The sequence below is a fragment of the Bidens hawaiensis genome, unplaced genomic scaffold (genome assembly GCF_021521415.1).
Source record: "Bidens hawaiensis isolate Kalapana, Puna unplaced genomic scaffold, B.hawaiensis_p1.1 tig00032100_1, whole genome shotgun sequence".
NCBI classification, from domain to species: Eukaryota; Viridiplantae; Streptophyta; class Magnoliopsida; order Asterales; family Asteraceae; genus Bidens; species Bidens hawaiensis.
In genome coordinates this window covers 159,661-185,595 of record NW_027495444.1, presented here as the reverse complement: position 1 = coordinate 185,595, position 25,935 = coordinate 159,661, and the positions used below count along the sequence as shown (strand labels likewise).

The 25,935-nt window shown below is 37.2% G+C and overlaps 1 protein-coding gene across 1 annotated transcript; it reads left to right on the top strand.

Moving 5' to 3' along the window:
• Positions 1-285: 285 nt before the first annotated feature.
• On the top strand, positions 286-3,023 carry LOC143582999 (ribosome biogenesis regulatory protein homolog). The gene is made up of 8 exons (XM_077065432.1): positions 286-365; positions 419-569; positions 626-677; positions 768-896; positions 974-1,091; positions 1,771-1,954; positions 2,039-2,152; positions 2,833-3,023. The coding sequence occupies exons 1-8, from the start codon at positions 286-288 to the stop codon at positions 2,983-2,985; spliced, it is 981 nt and encodes a 326-aa protein (XP_076921547.1). The 3' UTR covers positions 2,986-3,023.
• Positions 3,024-25,935: the final 22,912 nt, after the last annotated feature.

The following is a 25,935-nucleotide window of genomic DNA, read 5'->3' as shown; positions in this document are numbered from 1 at the left end:
CTAATAAAAATTTATACGGTGTGAAGGATGAAACCTCAAATTTAACTTTTTCACACTCTTCTCTTCTTGATAAGAATATAATTTAACTTTGGGGCATGAGGTATAGAGAAGTAGAGAGATGCAATCAGTAAAAGTGTAAATTTGAGGGTTTCATCGGCATTAGCAACTAAATTAGAGGACTTGATGTGAATACAAACTTGTTGACCTAAAGCCCTCCTTCCTGAAACCCTTTGCAAACAAAATCTGTGTCCGTCACCCCAAAAGCCAGTAGAGGTGAAATCATCGATGACAGAAGAACACCAAATTGACCTTGGCAACCTCACGGCATTCGATCCTAATCACCGGTTCTCATCTCTTCCTGATAAGTATATTTTTATCAAAGGCATGCTTATGTTGTTTACCTGACTGATTGTATTAGGGAGGATCTTGTGAAGGAATGCATAGCACACGGTACTAAACTTATTCAACCCGTGGCTGATGCTCTTTTTAACTTGCCTTCCACCCAAGACGCATCCGGGCCCGTTGTCTCATTGCCACCACCATCCACTAAATTACCCAGAGAAAAACCAGTATGTGTTTTTCTTCCTCGCCATTTACATTACAAAGTGACCATTTTCTCTTGCAGCTGCCAAAGCCTAAACCTCCAACCAAGTGGGAGGTCTTTGCCAAAAAGAAAGGTGAAGCGTAAACTTGTTTGTTTTTTTTAACGATCATGAGAAACGAGATATAGTCAAGTAGTTGTGCTGACCTGTTGCCTCCTTATACAGGCATCCAAAACCGAAAGAAAGACAAGCTTGTCTATGATGAACAAACCGGTAAATGGAAGCGTCGCCATGGTTATGATCGGGTCAATGATGACAATGACCTTCCAATTATCGAGGCAAAGATGACAGATGGTAAGTCTTTGTATGCATAGTGTTTATTTCATGAAATGCGGTACAAAGCATCAGGTTTAAGTTATTATGTTTTGCAGAGCCAGGAGTTGACCCGTTTGCGAAAATACGGTCAGAGAAAAAGCAGCGAGTTGAAAAACAAGAAAAGAACCGTTTGCAAAATTTGAAAGAGGCTGCAAAAGTTGGTGCTTTGCCAAGGTTTTGCCTTTTTCTTTCTTTCTTTCATGGTTTATGTCAATAGGTCATAAATACAGTATTCATTCATTTTGCATGCTGCATACATCTATGGGGTCAGTTTTTGGCTCAAACCAAACCAAACCAAAAATTTAGTTTTGGGTTTTTGAAAACCTTTACATTTAGGCTTGTGAATTTTTTGGGCTCATATCAAACTGAACTGAAAATTCAGTATTTGGGTTTTTGAAATTTCTTCGGTTTCGGTTGACATTTAGACTTGAAGTTTTTGGGTAAGTCCCAAACCAAACCTGAAATTAGGTATTTGGGTTTTTGAAAACCATTTAGTTTTGGCATGTGGGCTTGAAGTTTTTGGCTGGAAAAAAATTATTTAAACTAATGAATTTGGGCCTGAAATTATGGGGTTAAATTTTTGTTGATGATTAGTTGGTTATTACATGATGGAGTTTCAATTTTTCAGTCTACACCAGTCACCATATATTACAAGGTTGGTTTTTTCACTTTCATGGTTTTTTCAATTTTTTAGTACATTCAAAACCGAATCAGAATTTCTGTTTTTGAGAAAACATAAAACCAACCCTACGATTTTGGGTCGAGTTCGATTAGTTTATGTTAGTTATGTCAGTTATGAATCGGTTATTTACAAGGCCTGACCAACCCCTACCTTGCTTTTTCTATGTGGCAGTCATGTTCAACTTGCTGCGACGGCATTACCGATAATCGAGACCCAAACTGCACCAAGAAAAGTTAGCAAGGATGAGCTACAGAATGTAGCAGGAATGGCAGCAACATCAACCGCCAGTGGTGGTAAATTTGACAAAAAATTGGCTGGTGAAAAGCCCCCCAAGCATGATAAGAAATACAGGAAGGTGTGTGACACAGACTCTCAAATTTTTAGCGTATGACATTCATAACCCAAACTATCTGTTTAATCTTCACCTTTATGTTCCCAGTTTCTACCTGTTGTTGAAGGATCAGGAATGGGTTCTTTAGAGAAGCAACAATCTGACAAGATTCTCAGCAAGTTAATGGCCAAAAACTCTCATGAAATTTTCAATGTTGGAAAGGTAATAAGATTTATACACTTTTTTTTTTTGCTTTTCAACTTCTAGGGGTGGCCACGAGTCAACCTTTTGACATGGGTGTAAACGTGATGGGTTGGTGGGTTGACATGTTGAATTGTTCAACCTGAACACAACCATTATAATATTTATTCGTGTCAAAAAGATCAACCCCTAACTCACACACACCAAAAATATGTCACCTGAACCTGACCCTAACTCATTTGTCCAATGGGTTGGCGGGTAATATTGAAGTTGTAAATGTTGGCAGGTATTAGTGGTTTCTATTTAACTAAATAGGTTAAACATGTCAACCCGAACACGGCTCTTTTAATTAAATAGGTCGACCCAAACACAACTTGTTTTGTAAGTACATTATACAAGCCAGCTCAAAACATGATTTACTTGTCGTGTTGGAATTTGCTGCGCCAGTCTTAATTTGTTTAGTTTCTCAAAAACAGATCATAATTGTAATATGAATGGATTTTAATCGTATTTAAAACTTCAATTATTTCTAAATTTTCAGGTAAGTACCTGATTTTAACTTCTTACCCATCTCATAAAATAAACTGTTTTTAGACTTTGCTATATTGAAAAGTTAATATTCATTTTAGTTTTCTTCACTTGAAGTATATTGCCAAAATATTTTAGACATTCATGTTTACTGACTTGGCATCTGGAAACAGGCGGTTGACATGTACAACGCAAAGAGTGACAAGAAACGAAGAAATCAGCTAGGGAAGTCGTCTTCATCAACATCAAGTAAATTGAAAGTGAAAAAGAGCCCGTATAAAAACGCATCAAAGAAGAAACCTTCCAATAAAGGAAAATCAAAGTGAACATGTTTACAGTTTTGTTGAACGATCTAAAAATGTTTGAGTCGGAAGACAAGTAGGCTGTGTTTGTGTTTTTGTACTTGTAGTGGAATCATTTTATTTTATTTATTAATATATGATTTATATTTCCACCGTCCCGGTTATTTACATGTGACCGTAGTAGTTAAAATCCGGTAGGATCAAAAGTCTTTTTTTTTTTACCATTTTGGCTTTAAATCTTACCTTTCAAATGCCTGTTGTTACCATTATGAGTGCCTTCACTTATATCCATAACGTTTTCTCTGCCAATGTTTAGAAATAAAGTTCTTCATATTGCTTAGAGAAAATTGAACTCGATGTAGGTTTCAATTAGCATTTCCCCTTTGTGGGCAAATAAAGCTCTTACCTTAAAGCTGACTAGTCTTCTTTCACAATCAGCCCATGGAGCCAATTGTTTTGCAACAGCTCGGGATGCACTTAGTTCCTTATGTTGATGCTGATTTTGGTGACCATTAGGATGATTGCGGTTGATGGTCTTACAAAAACTACTCTTTACATATTAGCCAATAGCCATTTATCCATTATAAGAAGCTGATGCATGAATTCTCAGGATACTTTTGTGTTTTCAGGTTTTTATCTTTTGATCAAAGTTAGTTTATCACTTTGCTCTAATACAACTTGCATGTGAAAATGATCAAACTGGTGCCTCTATGTGGGATGGTTATTTGTTCTCTTTTGTGTAACACAATTTGATTTCATTAACAAAGAACAAACTATATATGTATCTACTCTAGCAATCTAGAAGACGATTACATGTTCAAAGCCATGATTTATAGTCGTCGTATTATAGAAAACGTATGTTTGTTCAAACCCATGATTTATAGCAATTTTGTATTTTTACGTGAAGCTTATATATCGTTGTAAAAAAAATTATACACGTCGACCAACATTTGGTGCCTTTCAACTAACGAATATGACTAAACCAACTTGGTAAAATGTTTTACACAAATTATAAAGACAGAATTACATATATTGTCCTTTATGTTTACACCAAATTTTAGTGGTTGCCCTTTATTTTCAAAAGTAACATAATTTGCACTTTATGTTTCAGAATGTTACACCGTTTGTCCTTTAACACTAACCTAGTTAGTTTTTCTTGTTAAGTACGATCATGTGCCTTGCACATGATGGGCAACTTAGTCATTTTAATAATTTTTAAAAAGACATTTTAAAATAATTAGAAACAATTTAATTAAAATATTTATACATACTAGCTTATATCCCGTGTTACACACGGGTTGAAAAAAAAATTATTTTCACACATTAATATTAATAAATATAATCTGTGAAAATTTAAAAATCAAAATAACATATAACCAAGTAACTTAAACATAAACACAATTAAAGATAAATAATAAGTGTATAAAGTTATGTAGACAAAAATTGAGAATTTAATCAATTTATAAACTTATATACACCTTTGGTGCATCCAGAACCCGGCCCTCAACTTGAGTGCATGCGTTGCTGATAGTGATGCCAGTTGAGTTAATAACAGGATCAGCATTGTAGTTACTTTGCTACAATGCCTACATATTTAAATAAAGAACATCATCCACCGTTTAATATTCTTGATTTGAAGTATATCAATTCATTATGTTATAAGAAAAGCGTACACCACCCAATGCATTCATCCGCTCTTTTGGCTTTTGTCTAGATAACGCCTTCGTATAACGTTGTAACGATACCAATTCACAAAGCTATATACAGCATAAAAAGAAAGTAAAACAAAATTAGAATGTAATTTAAAGATCATTTTTAACTTTTAACATAATCTGATTTGAATTAATTACCTCGAGGGGGATGTAAACGGGTCGCTTTGGTTTCCCAACATCTAGGCATGGGTAGTCACGAGATTGATGAACTTCTATACGATGATGTTTGGCATAGTAGTCGTACACTGTTATCTCAACATCTATGCCTGGGCTGCCACTATTCTTTTGTTTCATTAAAAATCTACAAACCCAATTTAAATTCAGTTGTATACACTTTCAAAAAAAGAAAAAGAAAATGAAAACATGTAACAGAGATCAACACAATTACCCTCCAGGATCCTTTTGAACCAGAAACAGAACCACCGACAAGAGCATCTCTCTCAAGACATAACATATAAACTTTTTTACTGGTTTTTGTCTTGGAGGAAACTTATGTGCGCCTACAGTAAGATAAGCAACAAAAATAAATGATCACAGCCAATAGAAGAAAAGCCTGCCATAATCATTTTAATAGACATACCTTCCTAAATGCATTGATGCATTAAAGCCACCATATCCAAACATGCCAAAGGCAGTGAAGAGGTAGGTCCCAGCAGAGCCCAGTTGGAACCGCAAGACTCACCTTGAAGAGGAACGTCTGCGCAGAAACCAACTGGATCCGCAGGACCAACCATGCTCAAAGACGTGACGTCCTTACGCGCAGTACGCAAGCTGTTCCCGCAGGAAATGCCTCCCAATGGTGAAGGACTCCGCCTGTCCCCGCAGCTTCGGATACAAGCCATCAGGGAAGGCCACCCGCGCAGCAAGGCTACACGCACAAGGCACTTAGCTCTCAAATCACTCAGTGTCACCTGAAGGAATGAGCAAAGCCGGGAACAATCCCGCACAAGGGCGGGAGGGGGAATACTCCCGCCCAAATAAGCCAGTCCGTACGATACGGGAAGATCTTCTGTACTGTACCTGACGAGGTATGGGCAAAAGATCTGACTACAGATACGACAGCTTATTGACAACAGTATGGCGAGCAGCATGCTCCTGTACTATATGTCACTATTAGCCGCTGCCTACTCACCAACTCCTGCCATACCACGTGCATAGCCGGCAGTTGGTGGAAAAGGAATAGTACACAGCAGGCCTGGTCACTATCAGCCGCTGCCTACCCACCAACTACCAGCAGGGCACGTGCGTAGGCCACTGTTGGTTGAACAGGAATACTATTCAGCAGGCCACACCTCCTTGGAAACCTACCTTCGGCTATAAATACCACAAATGGTATGACCATCTCATCTTATCATATCTTACCATATTATCATCATATTATACCTGATATCTGCTCTAGCAATCTCTTAATATACATTTATATTTAAAGAGCAATCTAGTCTGATTCTCACGCCGGAGGGTGGTCACAAGGAGGAACCCCCCCCCCCTTCTCAGTGACAAGCTCACGGTGTCTGTTTTGCAGGTTATCAGAAGAACCATCTTCTCTGGGTCTAACCCCTCGTGGGAAACATCTATCTAACCCCCAGGTTACTCGTAATCTGCCCGGGGTCCGGTTAGTGTTTCTTCAGGCAGGCTATGCATTGATGCATTAAAGCCACCGTCTTTCCCTTCCACCTCCACAGCAACCGAAAACTCTTCTCTCTCTCTCTCTCTCTCATAAACCCTTTACAACCACTGCAACAACCGTCCCTTTACAACCACTGTAGCAACCATCAATACTAGGGAAAGAGGATAGGAATTGAAGGAAATGATAGGGGTGATTCTTTGCTTGAATAGGTATGGAGTCTTAGGGTTTTTGGTTGCTGTTGTCGAGACATCGGGATGGTCGCCGTAGAGACGAGCCGGCTCTGGTGATTGGTTGCAGGTAGGTTGGAAGAAGGGTATTATGAAGAAGATGAAGATGTGTCCAGGTTTTTCTAGTAGAGAGAAGGGTTTGGGATAAAACGAAATTATTCTTTTTAATAGGGTAAAATTACGGTAATACCCTCACGTGAACGGCACATGACACAACTTAACGGGATTTTTAACGGGGTTAGGCCTAAAGGTCAAAAGGTGTAACATTTTTAAACGTAAAGGACAATAATCATCAATTTGAAAGATAAAGGACTACAAGTGAAATTTGGGGTAAACATAAAGGAAAATTTCTGTAATTCTGTCAATTATAAATGTTCAATTTTCATAGTCTTATAGGTTCCTTTTATTTATTTATTTCTCACTAAAGGTCATACATTTTGCACACACAATATATCAAAACTGACCCCAACTATAATAGTTTTTCATTGCCGATATATACAATGTACAGTGTGAGTTGTACATTGGCAAGTTAAATTATGGAATGGCAAGAATAGTATGGTTAGTGATCCCTAAGAAAAAGAGGTGAAATTGTGATGTTAAGAAACAAATTGACGTGTTTTCAAGGGCTTCAACAAAGTGATCGGTTTAAAAGTGATAATCTCCAAAGATGATTTTTATATTAACAATCTATCTATACTAATTAATAAATAAAATTTTTACTTGCCACGTGTCCTCACCTTAGCCCCTTCTCATTCTCAAAATCCCGCCTAACGCCCCCACTCCTTTTTCAATCAGCCGCTCTTACCCAAACCAAAATCCAGAAACCCTAAATAATTATCCTCTCTCTTAGTTTCCTTGTGTATCTATAATCGAGCGATAGTGTGCAAACAAATCCGTATCATCACGTTCCCAATCATTGTTGTTTGATTGTTTAAGGTATTTTACTAATTTTGTTCGTTGTTTTTACAATTTGCTCGATTTCTATCACGTCATAAACCCTAAATACCGCCAACAAAATCATAGTTCGTTTTTTTAAAATTGCAGTTAAAATTCTGAATCATTTTCTGTTTGTAATTACTAATTGAAAACATAATTAGAAATCTGACTATTGGGGTCTGAATTCGGATATTATTTGTGCTGCTATAAACACCTTTTCACTTAAACCAATATGCATGTAGGTATGAATCTAATTATGTAATATTATTAATTTTAATCTGGTCAAGCTTTCTAATTAAATATGAAAAGCAAGGTTTATATGGATTTATGATTTTGAAGAATCTGCAAACCCCCTTTGCGTGTTTCTTTTAATAAAAAATAATGTTCTAATATGAGATGTTGAACAATGCATCAATATACACCCATATAAATTTCATATCAGACTATAAGATTTTTATCTAATTTCTATGTATGTGTTGCATGAAGATTTTATCTCTAAAGTTGAGAGCTTGAACAGGGTATAACACATGGTTCTATTATCTCAGGTACTCTTATATCTCCATCATTAGGATGCCAATTTCTTATATTTTTGAATTCATTCTGTATGATTTGTTTAGTTTAATCTATTGTTTTACATATTAATGCTTAGGTAACAACCATTATAATTTAATTAATTACCTGATGTATAATTTGTGTATACCTCTTTTATATTTATGTATTTTTTTCATAGGTTTAACCAATTTTGATTGGTGTGATTACAACTATGTGTATTTTTAGTTATAATTAGGGGCATTCACTGTCAGGTTTTGACGTTTTAATTAGGTGAAAATCTTAGCCAAAGCGTTAGTGCCGAAAGCCAAAACCGAACTGTTGAAAATGAAAGCCAAACTGTTACTAACAAATTGGTTTTGGTTTGATTTTATGGTTTAGGTTCCTTTAACGAACTGAATTTAAGATAACTATAGCCTTAACTCTCAATATGTTGTAGATATAACTATACTGTACCTCTAATTATCTAAAAATACAGATGCTTTTGTATGTATATTATTCGAAGAATAATAAGTCTTTACCCCGAATAAACATCACTGCTGCGTCACTTCAAAAAATAATTATAAACATAAATAGGCATTTGATTAGAAACCCAATTATGTATAATTTACTGTTAAGAATCGAAATTCAATTAAGATTAGTGTTTTAGAAATAAATGATGCAATCCTATGACTTAGTACCTGATTACATTAGAAGTGATCACTTGTGATGAATATTAGGCGTTAACTATTGATATCGGGTCTAATTGCCCCTATTACGACATTAACAAAAAAAAAAGTTACTTTGTGACTTAGTACCTGTGATTTAGTACATGATTACTAATTGACCTTTCTTTCAAATTTTTGTTAATTTTCTCACTCCTATGTTCTTGATTACTATACTTTCGTTTTTTAAAGTTGATTATAGACAGTCAACTTGATAATGCAAAACAAGTGGTATCCTGAAACCGTTAAGTAAATTATCGAATTCATTAGTTATTGCATTGTGCTTCAGCAAACAATTTTCTATACATCATTGTAGTCATATAATTTGAACTAATGTCTTATATATTTTAGTTTCTTGAGTTGAGTTGTGGGTGTTTAACTTGATGATGCAATTAGTATTTTAAACTGGTCTTGAAATCATTCAGGTAAATTGTTGAATTCATTACCTATCAAATTTATTATTAACATACATGTTTTATTGAATTTTTTTTCTACGCGTCATTATAGTCGTGTCTTTTGAACTAACATTTTCATACATAATTGTTTAGCAAACATGAAATGCCCACACTGTAACTTTTATTCCAACTTTGATATTGTTGGATATGTGAACAAATGCTATGAGATGGAGCAGAAACCCAACGAGAGCCGTGCGCAAAGAAGCAATGAGAACTCGCCTTTAATGTTCTCTAAGACACTATTAAACATATGTTTTTTTCGTAAATATAGTTAAAACATTTATTGAATTCTTTTAATATTATAGCACCAGCGTTATGCACTTGATTAATTATGCTCTTATAACTTTTTATTTTTAAATGTAATGTATGTTTGTACTTTTTTTTAATTTAATAAGCAAATTTGTTTATCATGCCTTTTTGTTATCAAAATTTCAGATGTTTAAAACTCATAAAATTAGATCGGTTAAACCCGTGTTGTACACGGGTACCTAACCTAGTCCATAATATAAATAGGTAGAATTGCCCTACAATTAGGGAGACAATCTCTACCAAATATTAACAAGGTTTGACTTCCATATATACAATATCAATCACATTAATTTTGTCACATTAATTACTGACGTGCTAAAAGTAGTCAAATAATTATTAACTAAAATTACGCTAAACTAGACACTAAGTAATACTATAAACTCTTAAACTTAACTTAAACTATTAACCAGCAAATGTACCGGTCGACTCTAGTACAGCTAAGAAAGTTCGGATATCGAACCCACGAGACTCTATAAATTACGTATACTAGCTAATTAGACTCGACTTACTGACACGACTATTTAATAATATTATTTAAGGGGGGGGGGGTTAAACTATTTAATTAAAACCTTACTAATGATTAACTAATTATTACTTAAATAAACCTAATTATTAAACTAATACTTAATTAATTAAAATAACCCTAATTAATTAAATAATAATAAAACATAATCATTACCATAAAACTAGTTAATTAAATATAATAAACTTAACCCTAATTGATTAAACTAATAAACTAATGAATAACCTTAGATTACTTCAGATGATAAAAACAACTACCTAGGCTAGAACCCCAAAGTTACGGTTATTAATTTAATGAGAAACTTAAGTTATGGAACCGGGATCGTAAAATAGACCATTGACATAAAACCCGAACAGGACCCTTGAACTTCAAAAAGACGCCTATGGATTTCTAACAAGTATTAAGACTCACCAGTTTTATGAATTAAACTTCCTTACGGTTATTTAATGAATTATGTCTAAGTATCTTTATGACGAAATCCTACCTTACAGCTCGAAAATCAAAGATAGTTAGGTGGACTCAATTGACTAAATAGACTAAGCTGACAATCAAAACTAGACGGACTCCTTACGAAGAACTAAATCTAGCAATCATGACCAACAAAGATCTATCAATAACCTATCACCTTACAGCTTCTAGGCTAGCAGCTCACTTTTATCTATTTAATTAGTTTTATTGTTTCTATGATCTTAATGCATATCAACCATAAACTAGTCAAGAACACACAGTAAATGACCTAACAAAACCCTATCCTATGAAACAATCAACAAGGGAAATGTGAAACAAATAAATCCAAGTAAATAAAACCAAGCAATCATACGCATCAATTAATTCAAACTCAACAGTTTACTTAAAACATAAAATCCATAACGAAAAGAAATCCCAATCAAAATCAAACCGAAGAAAGGTTCATCGTGACCTACATAGTTTATGAAGTTTAGCCTAGCATCGTGTAATCTAAATCAAACAAAACAAATAAAACCGAAAACGTGGTGAAAATATAAATAACGGGAAATCAGAGATGATAAAATTTATAATCTTCAATCGCGAACGTATAACTCTTCACCGGTTGTTCTCGTGTCTTCCAAACCTCCACAAAACTCTAATAATAGCTCTCTAAAACTCCAAGTCTGGGGGCAGCAGATTATGTTTAGGTTAAATTTAGGGATGTTTTTATACTGAAAATAAGGCTCAACAAGTAACAAACACGAATTAAAAATCCATCAGATGTAGGTAGGCGCAGCGCCACACCAATGGCTTCTGAGGCCGCGCGGCGCGGCGTGTCAAAATAAGGGGGCCAGTCAGACCGGACCAGTCTGATCGGTTCTCTGTCTGGTTCCTTCCTGACGCGTTCCGGATCTCCGTTTTGGCTCTTTTTAACTCGTTTTTCGCCCTTTTCGATCATGATCAACTTCCATTGCCTACGAAACATAAAAGTGTTAGTAATATACAAATCTCGACTAAAAACGAACATAAACTATTAAAATATAATAAATTATACACGGGAAACATAAATATTTAGCATTATATCAAATATCTCCACACTTATTCTTTATACGTCCATGAAAAAGTCTGATGCAGTTGGATCAGAATCGGAAAATACAGTCTTAAAAACATATAGGTTAATTTAAAGATCAGATAAACGTAAAAACCGCGATCACCGATATTGTTGTCCACTTAAACCCATGCCTTAATCTTTACCGGGACAAATAAGATCCGACAATAATATTACTCAGTGGTTTACACAATTAAGACCCGCTTATTTTCAGCTTTTACCGGACCAAGCCACCCCAACTTGACTTAAACCTCAAAATTAGCAGATTTAAAACTTTTGTTGCTCTATTTTTTTTCATTGAATAGTTAAGACGATCAAGGGTATTGTTATCCACCTAAGCTTAAGCATCAAAGTCTACCAAGCAGCCATTAGATACGATTAAGGTACAATTAATTAATAGCTAGTGTTCCCCACAACATGACATACCACGTTATCAAGCAATACCCTGAACCATCACCTTAGGTGAGCATGCAAAATTTCATCTGTAGGGCTTACATGTAGCGTGTCCCTTGTGATCTTTTTCTTAATGGTAATAAGACGCGAGTAAGGAGACTCCACATGGCTAACAGCGTGGATGATCAAGTCAGTATTGTATTTGTACTTTTTGTACGTAGTGGTCATGGTTTATTGACTTATAAGGGTTTGCTCTTTTTAGCTTTATTTTAAGGGGCATTTACATATATCACCTTCTTAAGTTCTTTTATTACATATTTACTCAACTCTTAATAATAAATTACATATTTCATCTTCCTAAACCTCATATATTACATATATTCCAATTTCATTAAAAGTAACTCAATAAATGACTGTTTTACCCTTAATGAACTATTTACACATATTCCCTTCTTAAAAGCATCAATTACATATCTCCCAATTCAACCCAAACAAAGTCGGTGATAAGACGACATATTGAATGCTAATAAATCAAAATCGCTAAGTTACAAATCTTGAATATGTGGGTGATAAGCCCGAGCTTGAAAAAAACAACTCACAAAGTGAGCTCGAGCTTTCCACACACCATTACACGTATTGTTGCTTAGATCCATCACAGAACCTTGAAAATGTGACTCAGTCTGTAGTTTGGTATCCAAGCCATTTGTTCACTAAAATCAACCAACAATTTGTATTCAATAGCGATTTCATATCTGTGTTATTAGACAATGGATTATGTTAACATAGTTATAAGTCAGTGTATACCCTATGCTACCAATTTTGCAAGTAGAGAAATCGTAAAAATAATAAATATAATCCATAAATGATAGAATCAAACAATGAAAATATCTTACTAAACAATCATACGAAGATACATCTCTCATTTATAGATGATATTAAAGTAGCTTTTGAACAGGTTTTACAAAAAAAAAAATAAATATATAAAAAACAACTGTGTTTAATCATACTTGCGAAGCAATTGCGATCTCTGAGGCCGCGGGAACGGGGTTGTCGTGACAAAAAATCATGACATAGAAAGGGGCTGAGAATGAGATCTCACCGGATCGCTATCTTCATTTTGTTCTCTTTAGGCATTGTAAATTTAAAAGGGTAAAGAGGTAATTGTATCTTAAAAGGGGATATATGTAATTAAGTTTTAAATATTGGGGAAATATGTAATTGAGAGGTTTAAGGAGGGGATATATGTAAAAATCCCTTAATTTTAAATATCCACAACCCCACTTAGGAATTGTGAATACCCAAATGAATAGATTGCATACAGACCCATGGTCTCTGGACCCGAAGCATCCCATCAATACAAGAATTAAGGTTATAAAACCATATGCCAATGAAGTGTAAAACACTAAAATTAAGCAATTTAAGATTTATATCACAGGCTACACGACATACTCTAACGTTAAACCTACCCAAGCATCATATGATAACGTATTCCAAATTCTTAAAATTCATAATATTTCTAATATTTTCACCTTTTCATACCAATAATTGAGGCTTGAGTATGGCCCGACCTTTCATTACTTATCTTCCACGGACAAAACGCTTTACCTACAAAATATTTTCGTTTTAACCATTTTATCAAATTGCTCTTTCATTCTCAAGGCTGAGCCTACCGACACATCCCAAGTTAAGTGCGTTTTCTTTTATATTATCTCATATTATTAGTAGTTTGAAAAACCAATTTCCGACAAATATCACTTTAACGCAAAAAAATTCAAGGAACAATTTTTTTAAACATTTTTCAATTTTTTTAAAATTAAATTACGACTCAAATATCCTATCCCCATACTTAAATTTTGCATTGTCCTCAGGATAGAACGACTTAAAACAAAATAAAATAAAATAAAAATAAAGTTGGACTACAAAAAACTAAAAACTTAAAAAAAAAAATAAAAACAAGAGCCAAATAAAAAGTTAATAAGCTAGATAATGGAAAAGACTTAGCTGGTAATATGCGCATAAAACGTGATGCTAAAGTCTTCTTCCATGAATGCCTTCCAACTACGAACGTGCTCAGCAATTGGTAACTCCTTTTCTCACACACGAACATGAGTAGCAAAAATTCAACAAACAATATCTAGTAATATATCTTATCAAGCTGATAGATATTATGCAATTAAAGTACTTCACCAACCGACAAATATATAAAATATGAATAATTAACAGCAAATAATAAATGTAAAGTATGAGACTCAGCTGCTACATCCCCACACTTGTCATTTTCATTAGATTCTTCCTTGGGGATCGTTTCTCTAGCTTACTCAATCTTCAAACTAGCAAAACTTAAAAACGCGAAAACAAAGTCGAACTACAAAAACTACGTTAGTGACTCGATGAATTATACAAGACTCGGACAACTAGACCTTAAAATATGACTCAAAATACCAAAATAAACACACGGTATCACACCTGAAAGATAGCACAAGGAATAACAAGGAATAATAAATAAATAGTAAACAAAAATATGGTATGTGCACCCATGGCCACGCCACGCGACCAGGGATAAACTTCTGGCCGCGTGGCGCGGCGCCTCACTTGCCTCACATCCTCGCGTCGCGCGCGCGCGCGCGGGGGGGGTGTCCAAGTACTCTGTCGCGCGGCGCGACGGGTGTTCTTAACAGAAAGTTTTGACGTTTGAAGGCCTTTTTTCCTTAGAATTTCAAGAAAATAACCAAGTCTTTGTTATGCCTGTTTTATGTCATTTTTACGTGTAAAACTTTCCTGGAACCTCTTGAATTTTCGTAAATTCCTCTTTCCATGATGGTGATGATTCCTAGAAACAACTCGACGACGCAACAAAACTACAAAAATTAGTGTTAGCGACACAAAGAAAAATAACATAAAATAAAGGAAATTATACAAACTCTACACTTGAGTTTTCACTCAAGAACCCATGCTATATGAATCATGTGGCGGATCGAGTGGAGCTTCCTCCATCTCGGTAAAACTCCAATGCCCTCACGGATACCGAATCACGATCCGGCCATTCGTCAACTTTACTTTTCTTCTTTCTAACTCCACAAACCCTTTCAACCTTTCGCTTACCACCATCACATTCTCTAACACACTTTACCATTACTCGAGAACTCGAAACCTCTCGCTTCTTCTCCACACCAATTCTCACCGAATAGGAATAGTCAAAACGTGGACCCATGCCCGAGATAAATGATTCTATCGAGTAAACCAGATGACATGGATCAATAAGACCTTCTTGACCACTCGGTTGTCTCATGGATTTAGCCATATAAGTAGCACTATCATCGCCAGCTCTAAGAGTGATCTTGCCATCAAAAACGTCAATGATTGCCCTAGCAGTACGTAAAAACGGACGACCCAAAATGATAGGAACTCTCTCGTCGGCCTCCATATCCAAAACAACAAAATCTGCGGGGAAAACCAAATTATCAACCTTAACGAGGAAATTCTCCACGATACCCCTCGGATACTTAACGGAACGATCGGCTAAAGACAACGTCATACGTGTAGGGGTGAGCTCTCCTAGGCCTAGCTTTTCATACAAAGAATATGGCATGAGATTTATGGTAGCTCCTAGATCAGCAGATGCTTGACACGTCTTGTCACTTCCAAAAAGGCATGGAATGGTAAAAACGGCAGGGTCGGGTAATTTCTCTGGTACTTTATTAAGAACCACAGCAGAACACTCTCCATTTAGTGGGACAGTCGAAAGCTCCTCCAACTTATCCTTTTTTTAAGAAGATCTTTCAAAAACTTGGCATATTTAGGCATATGCTGGAGGACTTCAATGAACAGAATATTGATATTCAATTGGCTAAATATATTGAGAAAATGCCCGTAATCTTTCGTATACTTTTGATGTTTTAGACGAACGGGGTACGAGACATAGGCAAGGTCAATGATGTGTGGTGGTTGGACTTCAACCGGCTTCTTTTCGATGCTTTTCTCTACTTGTGACTCAATAAATGGTGTGTTACCTTGTATTTTTTCCCCGAAATTTCCATCTCTCTCTCCTCATCCACCAACTCGTCTTCCCCATCTTTCTCAACTTCTCTACTAACTCTCTCCGGACAGCCCTTAGTGCTTGTAATACATATTTTATTATGTAGATAATTTCTTGTCAAGATGACTATTCCATGATCCAAGATCATATTGATCGGTATTGATTCTAAGTAATATGATATTTATAATCCATCGACGGGAGGAGTCCCTTTTGGTTTTCTTTGTGAAGATAAATGACCTACTTAACTCAGCGGTTAGAGTATTGCTTTCAATTGAGCAGCCGGATTAGTCTGAGGAATACCCAAAAAATGACCCGGATGCCTCTCTTCTAAACGACGAGCAATATCACCAATAGTCCTTTGAATATCAAGAATAGCAGATTGTTGATTCTTAAAAAGGAGGTCATGCTCGGAGAACTTCTTCTGTGTAACTTGGTCTCTCTCCAGGATTTGCTTCATCATCTCTTCCAAACGTCCAATTCCACTATTCGAATCCTGCACATTATTTTGAACATTAGTACCATTGGTATTATTATAGCTCCACAAAACTCGAATTATAGCTCTCTAAAACTCCAAATTCGTATGGGGCAGCATGTTATGTTTAGTTTAAAGTTAGGGATGTTTTTATACTGAAAACAAGGCCCAACAAGTAACAAAAACGAATTAAAAATCCATAAGATGTAGGTAGACGCAGCGCGACGCCAATGGTTTCTGAGGCCATGCGACGCGGCGTGTCAAAATAGGGGGCCCGGTCAGACCGGCCCGGTCTGATCGGTTCTCTGTACGGTTCCTTCCTGACGCGTTCCGGATATCTGTTTTGGCTCTTTCTAACTCGTTTTTCTCCCTTTTCGATCGCGATAAACTTCCATTGCCTACGGAACATAAAAGTGTTAGTAGTATACAAATCTCGACTAAAAACGAACAGAAACTATTAAAATATTAAATAAATTATACACGGGAAACATAAATATTTAGCATTATATCAATTACGGTGGACTATTACCCCCCGTCGATCTAACAGGTGGGGGACCGACACGAAGCATGAGGCGAAACCGTTCAAAGAGTGGTTGTGGTAGTCTCTTAGTGATAATATCGGCAACCTGGATATTGGTTGGAACAAATTTTGTGTGTAACCGACCAGAAGATACTAGCTCGCGAACAAAGTGGTAGTCTATGTCAATGTGTTTAGCTCGTTTATGCGCAACCGGATTTTGGCTTAAATAGATGGCACTTTTGTTGTCACAAAGTAGCGTTGGTCGATCAGGAGGTAACGCATGAAGCTCACGGAGTAAATGAGTGAGCCAAATGATCTCAGCAGCGGTATTTGCCATAGCCCGATATTCAGATTCACAGCTGGATCGAGACACAGTGGGCTGCTTCTTTGCACTCCAAGACACAAGAATACCACTGAGATAGATAGAATAACCATAGGTAGACCGATGGGTTTCGATACATCGAGCCTAATCCGCATCAGAAAAACCGACAAGTGTGGTAGTAATTGGTTTATCAAATGTTAAACCGAAAGAGAGTGTGCATTTCACATAGCGTAAAATGCGCTTGACAGACTGAAAGTGAGTTGTAGTAAGCGCTTGAAGATGTTGACTCGCTTAATTTACAGCATACGAGAGGCCCGGTCGAGTTATGTTGAGATATTGGAGTGCTCCGACTAAAGACATGTAAAGATTAAGGTCATGGAAAGGAACCCCTTGAGTAATAAACACATCTGAGGTAGTGAGAGGAGTGGCCACGAGTTTAGTATCTAATAAACCGACATGAGATAATATGTCGTATGCATATTTTGCTTGACTGAGAAACAATCCCAAGGACGTGTGTGATACCTCAAGACCCAAAAAATAGTTCAAACCTCCCAAATATTTAATGACAAATTCTGTGTGAAGTTGAGATATGAAAGCCTGTATGAATCTTTTATCATTACCTGTGAGAATTATGTCATTGACATACACAAGAAGATAGATAAGCATGTTGTCTTTGCTAAAAATAATGAGGGAGATGTCGGCTTGGCTGCAATAAAAACCATGATTAGTGAGAAACGTGCTGAGACGTTGAAACCAAGCTCTTGGGGCTTGCTTGAGACCGTAAAGGGCTTTCTAAAGACGACAAACATGAATAGGATGATGTTGATCAGCAAACCTCGGCGGTTGTTCCATATACACAGTTTCAGAGAGATGGTAATTTAAGAATGCGTTTTTAACATCCAATTGATGTAGTGGCCATTTGTATATGGTTGCAAGTGCTAGGACAAAACGAACGGTGGAAGCTTTGACTACCGGGCTGAAGGTGTGTGAGTAATCTAGCCCGGGAATTTGGGTGAAACCTTGAGCCACCAAACCAGCTTTGTAACGATTAATCGTCCCATCAGCTTTGTACTTTGTGCGATAAACCCATTTAGAACCAACGACATATGCATTTTGAGGTCGGGGTACAAGTTCCCAAGTTTTGTTGTTCTGTAAAGCAACCATTTCTTCTTTCATAGCATTGTGCCATTTAGGATGTCTGGCAGCGGATTTGTAGCCCTTAGGATCACGAGTTACAAATAGGGATGGTGAATGTTGCTGGAAAAAATGGATAAATAAGCATATTGTTTAGGCTTAAAAATTCTAGATTTTGATCTGGTATTCATTGGGTGTACAGATGTGGTTTGAGGGGCCGGTGAAGTTGGATGAGCTGGGAAATTTGGATCAGTCGACTGGGAAGAGAGTGGGCTTTGCTGGGCTGGTAAGGCTTATGTGAGCTGTTGGGTGAGGTTGGTCCAAGTTGGATTGATGATGTGGGATGTTCTTGGGTGTTGGTAGTGAGTTATGATGGCTGTTATGGGCATGTGCAGGGGAGTGTGGTGATGGATCGTTATTTTGGGCAGGGGGTGGGATAATTGGTGTGCAAGTATCATTAAGAGGAAGAGGACAAAGTGAACATGTGTGTGGACAGGGGGAATGGGTGGATGGATTTGAAGTGGGTGTGTTGGACTTATATTTTAGACCGACGCATCGAATTAATCTTTGGGTGAAAAATATATTATTTTGGTCTCAACCAAGGGTGGATTGCTTGAAGACCAAGTCATGCTAGGCTAGTATAAATAGATGTTTTTATTCATTTGTCTAGTATGAGTGACTGTATTGTGTATGTGTGAGATTTAGGGTTTTATCCCTTTGAGAGAGTCTCTGCCGTCAGGATGAGCTCTCCTGGTGGCGGCTGAGATATTTTTTAATTGATTGTATGTATGAGTGTTTCATCTTAGTGTGAATCATTCGGCTAATATTTCATACTACATTTTCTATCTTGTTTGTGTTTTGATTACAATTGTTCATCCTACTTTATTGTTGATTGTTAATCAAATCAGGCTCTCTCCCAATACACTCATCCGTCCAACTGATATCATCATTCAAGAGTGAATCTGAGTAAGATTCGATCCTAACCCTAGACCCGAGCTCCACACCGTTGATTATTAACGACTATTTTCACGCTTCCGCACCGGGGCTCGGAACTCACAATTGGTATCAGAGCCTGGGTTACCGAATCGTTCAGACTAACCGCTGAACAAATTCATTTCGCTCTTGAATCCACCATGGATGTTAAACGATGAAGTTCGTTGAAATTATTTTTGGGGGTTTTGAAATTATTTGATGATTCGGAGAAAAGTATATGGATTGATGTTTGGGTTGATGACTCGTTTGGAGATCCAACATCAATTTCATGTTTATTTGGTCAGAACGGTCCAGATCTGATGTAACAGTGTTATTTGGCTCGTTTTGGGGAAACACTGTTCATATGATTATTTCTAGATCTGAAAAGGTTGATTATGATTTGAAGATAGGTTTCTTTGATTTCGAGATGACTTGGATAGGGCTATAGTGATTAATTTCATATTACGAAACTTGTTTCTGGATTTGAAAAATTAGGGTTTTGTGTGCTCGTGCTGAACAAACAGTAGATGTTTGTTGAAAAATATTGCCGATGGTACAAACTGATAAGGAGAATGTACAAGTCAAGAATGAACAGGTACTAAAGGCAATTTCATCATTGTTTGTTGCAGCAGATGCAAAGTGAATATTCGAGCAGGTTCTGCAAGGGCAAATCAGTGACTGATGACGCAGAAATGAAGTTTTGATGTCTCGAGCACACTATGAACAAATAAGATTGGACTCGAGTATGGAAAATGACCAAATGTTGCTTCGAGCACAGGAGGTGTTTTGCCCAAGCACATCTTTGTTTTGCTCGAGCATAGGTTATTTCGAGCACATCTTATATCGAGCACATCAAATTCGAGCACACTTTGTGAAACCCAGAGCATATCCTTTGTCTTCTCAAGAAAACTATCGTTAAGTCTCGAGCACACTTTGTTATTTATTCGAGCAGACTCTTTTTCGAGCATACTTTGTTTTATCTTGAACAATTATGCTTGTGAAGAGAAAACTCAAGTTTGTGTCGAGCACACCCTTGCTCCCGAGCACACTTTTGCTCCTGAGCATGCTTGGTGTTAAGTAAAGAAAATGAAAATTCACAAGTACTCCCGAGCACACTTGTACTCTCGAGCACACTTTTGCTCCCGAGTATGGTCGGTGAAAAATTGAAAAATCACAAGTGTTAAGCTTTCCGAGTACACTTTGATTTCCGAGTACACTTTGATTTCCGAGTACACTTTGTTTCCAAGTACACTTTGCCTTCCGAGTACACTTTGCTTCCAGGTACACTTTGTGCTAGGGCAAAAAAGGGTGTTTTTTTGCTTTCCGGGTACACTTTGTGCTGGGAAAGTTCTTCGGAGTATACTTTGTGCTAGGAAACAGAGTTTAGGAAACAGAGTTTGTGAAACATTTCAAAGTTTTGAAGAAACTTTTGAGATTTTTGGTGCCGTTGACCGTTTGACCAAGATGTTCTATACGGAAGATATATACCAGGGGTATTTTGGTAATTTTTCTCCAATCATCAACAAGCTTATGGAATTCAAACCTCATCCAATTTCACGACTTCATCAAAAGCTTTACAAGAACAAGTGTTGACCAAGCTTAAGGATTTAATCACTTTTAGTGTCAACCAACTTTTGAATATGTTCATTTGAGATTTTTACAGTCTTGATGAGGATGATCAAGATTGTTTCACCCACCCTTGATTTGAAGACACATTTATTAAAGACAATTGCAACGAAATTGGGGGAGTAAAATCTTTGAATTTCATTGCAAATGGTTAGCTTTAAATCAAGTAAAAGACTCGAGTTAAGGAAAAGTTGATCAAGATTAATAATCCAAGGTTTTTCAAAGATGTTTCATCGTTTGTAAGTTTTCAGATTTCCTAGTACGGATGAGAAGATAGAGTCATCACGAGTAACAAGTTGAAAGGATGATCAGTAGAGTTCAACCTCCTATGAAATAGTCACTTGAACAGTCAAGAACGGGTTATGGTTGACTTGAATTCTATTTTAATTCAGGGAATGGTTTGAAGATGATTTACAAGGGAAGACACAAATTTGAAGAATTAAAGATTATTTGATGATCGCATTGAGTTTATTTCTTTTTGTGATAACCTTGTTACTTGAAGTTGATCTTTGAAGTTCAAAGCCTCGTTCATATGCCCTTACAACTATATCCAAAAGTGATATAAGAGTGATGATTTGAAATGGACAATGGGAGAAGCTTAACGTGAGGGGGAGAATTTCAATGAAAGACAACGAGTTATGAGGTGATCATGGAAGAAATTCGATGGCATCGGTCTAAGGGGGAGATTGTTGGGACTTATATTTTAGACCGACGCATCGAATTAATCTTTGGGTGAAAAATATATTATTTTGGTCTCAACCAAGGGTGGATGACTTGAAGACCAAGTCATGCTAGGCTAGTATAAATAGATGTTTTTATTCATTTGTCTAGTATGAGTGACTGTATTGTGTATGTGTGAGATTTAGGGTTTTATCCCTTTGAGAGAGTCTCTGCCACCAGGATGAGCTCTCCTGCTGGCGGCTGAGATATTTCTTAATTGATTTTATGTATGAATGTATGTATGAGTGTTTCATCTTAGTGTGAATCATTCGGCTAATATTTCATACTACCTTTTCTATCTTGTTTGTGTTTTGATTACAATTGTTCATCTTACTTTATTGTTGATTGTTAATCAAATCAGGCTCTCTCCCAATACACCTCATCCGTCCAACTGATATCATCATTCAAGAGTGAATCTGAGTAAGATTCGATCCTAACCCTAGACCCGAGCTCCACACGTTGATTATTAACGACTATTTTCACTCTTCCGCACCGGGGCTCGGAACTCACAGGGTGGAATAGGAATTATGGTGGAGAGAGATGGAATTGATTCATCAAAGTTGGAAAAAACCAACTTTGCCTCATCAACTGGTGGTACGTTTCCGGTAAACGAAAAGACTTCTTCATCGAATTGAGCATGGCGGGTAACATATATCTGAGAAGTATTAGGATCCAAACATCGATATCCTTTATACTTTGGACTATAGCCAATAAAAATACGTGAGGCACTTCGTGGTGCAAGTTTGTGTTTTGCATAAGGTTGTAAGTATGGGAAAACACGACACCCGAAAACATGAAAATTGGCATAAGGGGCGATTGACCAAATAAAACCACAAAGGGTGACTTGTGATTAAGGAGAGGAGTAGGTAACTGGTTAATGATATAAGTAGCCGAAGTAAATGCATCTATCCATAAGGTTGCAGGGGCATTAGCTTTAAATAACATGGCCAGCCCGGTTTCGGTGATATGTTGGTGTTTTCTTTCGGCTCTCCCATTTTGTGGGGAAGTGGAGGACACGACAATCTGTGATGAGTGCCGTTTTGATGGAATAATTTTTGTACTCGATTGTTTGTGAACTCGGTACCACCATCACTTTGAAAAACTTTTACTTTGCATGAGAACTGAGTTTGCACAAACGGTAAAAAAAGACCAGTGCATTTTAAAATTATGACTTGGTTTTTAACGGGTAGAACCATACGAACCGAGAATGATCATCGATAAATATAGCATAATACAAAAAACCATCAGAAGACATAATCGGTGCGGGCCCCCAAAGATCGCAATGAATTAAATCTAAAACATGCAATGAACGTTTATGATTTAAATCAAATGATAAGCGATGCGACTTAGATAACTGACAAGATGAACAAAGTCCCGGTTTGGGTGATAAGGAAGTAACACATTGTAAGGCCCTGAACCCGGTAGCCTTACTTTAGCGTCGGATTTACTCATAAACACAGTTCTTACAAATCAGAGTTCATTAAAACTTTCTCGGAAACGTTTACTTGAAGCATTCGTTACAAAACATTCAATCTCTTCTTTGATATTATAAAACAAATCATTATATTTAAAACATCTTTTCTTCCATCTTAAGATGCCAGCCGTTCAATCCATGCCATGTGCCATCCTCATGCTAGTTCTTTGGTCTGATCACCTGCGTGCATACTAAAAGTCAGCTACGCTGAGTGAGTTCTAGTTAATCGGACGCCATACAATACATACACATACATACATATCCGAAGATACATATCAATACTTAACTAATTACCCTTCTGTTCTTCATACATACTTACTACCATACATACATACATATCTACAATCACTAACCTCAGTCTACCGAGAGTACGTTCATAGTCCGCCGTCTATACCTGTACTCAAGGTCGTGAACACATAAAAGGTCCGCAGTCCTTACCTATGTTCACCATTCATGGTACGTGCAAGGTCCGCGGTCCTTCCCTATACCATCCCACTTCCACAACACGTACAAGGTCCACAGTCCTTCCCTATGTTGCAACCTAATTCATATCACGTACGAGGTCCGCAGTCCTCCCCTAGGCTACAAATAAAGCACGTATAAGGCCCACAGTCCTTTCCTGTGCTGACGCCTATCTACATTACGTATAAGGTCCGCAGTCCTTATCTACGTTACGTATAAGGTCCGCAGTCCTTATCTACGTTGGCGTCTATCTCCTATAACACGTATAAGGCCCACCGTCCCTATCTACGTTTACATCTATCATCTACATCACGTATAAGGCTCGCAGTCCTTAACTATGCCATCACCTGCCAAGTCTATGTCCAACAGAAGTTAGAGGGATTTGCCATCCTAACTTACTATGTCGAACGTAGAACTCACATACCATTCGTGTACTTGTATACACATACTTCACATATACAATAATTACATTATAGCATAAGAACACTCTAGGCGGTCTTTACATCATTCATTTAACAACCATACCCCTTGTCGATACGTGCAATATCCGAAGATCGTTCACGTACCGACAAGCATTACATAATAGCTACTTGTATAACATCTATAGCATACACTTACCACTTAAGGTAAGTGTATTCACACTTTCACATCTAACCTGCTTACCTTACCACTTAGCCTCTTATTTACACCTACCACCTTGCCACTTTGCCACTTTAATAACGTATAACGTTATGCCACTTTGCCACTTTAATAACGTGTAACGTTATGTCACTTTGCCACTTTAATAACGTATAACGCTATGCCACTTTGCCACTTTGCCACTTTAATGACGTAGTCACGTATAGGCTTACCCTACCACGTACTATCGTCATGCCACTAACACTCTTGCTACACTCTTGCCACTCCTAACACGCTCTACCTCTACTTGTCTACAACATGCTTCATATCATTTACATAATAAGCAAGTCACATCATAACATTCATACACACTATCAACCACTTGGAATTTACTATCCTTGGTGATACGTGCAATATCCGAAGATCGTTCACGTACCGACAAGCATTATAAAATATATACCTCATATAACATCTATAACATACACTTACCAATTAAGGTAAGTGTATTCACACTTCACATCGAGTATGCACACAGCCCCGAAAACATAACAAGGAATGGGGCTAGAAACTCACCTGAACTCTGCTTCTTCCTCTGATAGTTGTAAATCCCTTCTTTAACTGAGCTCGGCTGACTGTATAAGTTACACGTATCAATACTCGCCTGATCTAATCTGGTGGCCTAGTATTAGCTTACTTTTACTTATCGTTTTAATCTATTCTCTAATAGAACTTGACATTAGGCGAAGTTAAACCTTAGGCGAACTTAGCTTTAGGCGAAGTTAAACCTTAGGCGAACTTAGCTTTAGGCGAAGTTGTCATCAGGCGAACTTGGCTTTAGGCGAAGTTGTCATCAGGCGAACTTGGCTTTAGGCGAAGTTGTAATCAGGCGAACTTGGCTTTAGGCGAAGTTGTCATCAGGCGAACTTAGCTTGCAGGCGAAGTTGTCATCAGGCGAACTTGGCTTTAGGCGAAGTTGTCATCAGGCGAACTTAGATTGCAGGCGAAGTTCATCAGGCGAACTTAGCTTGCAGGCGAAGTTGTCGTCTGCAGCTACTGTTCGTTCTTAAATCCCTTAATCACATTCGTTTCTTAACCAAATAACTCGATTTAGGTACCCACGGGATCGTCTGACCAGCGCCTACAAACCCCAACCATCAAATCGACCTAACATCGATGTTTAAAGGGTGCGATTTAGGCATATAGGTTACGGGTTCTTTTTATCAATCGATTAACCCATCAAATCATAACCATTTTCAGTAAGTTTAGCTTTGTTGGATTCGTTTTTACCATACAAACTCAGATCTATCATTTCTCAAATCAACCCGAACCTACACGAACGATTTCTAACTATAAACGTACCTTGAACGAGTCGAACTACGAACACGGTTAAGCCTTGATGTTGTTTTGGTCCGTCACAACGTTCCAGCACCTACAAGCTCGGGTTTTCGCCTTCGGATCTTGGTTCGGGTCGTGTGTGTTTTGGGTGTGTGTGTATGGAATATGTGAGAATGAGGATTAAATGGTGGTTAATGGTATTTATATTTAGGGATCATGGGCTTAAGCCCATGGACTCTCCTTCCTTCTTTCATCACCCAAGTCCATAACCCATATCCATTACCCAACACTAG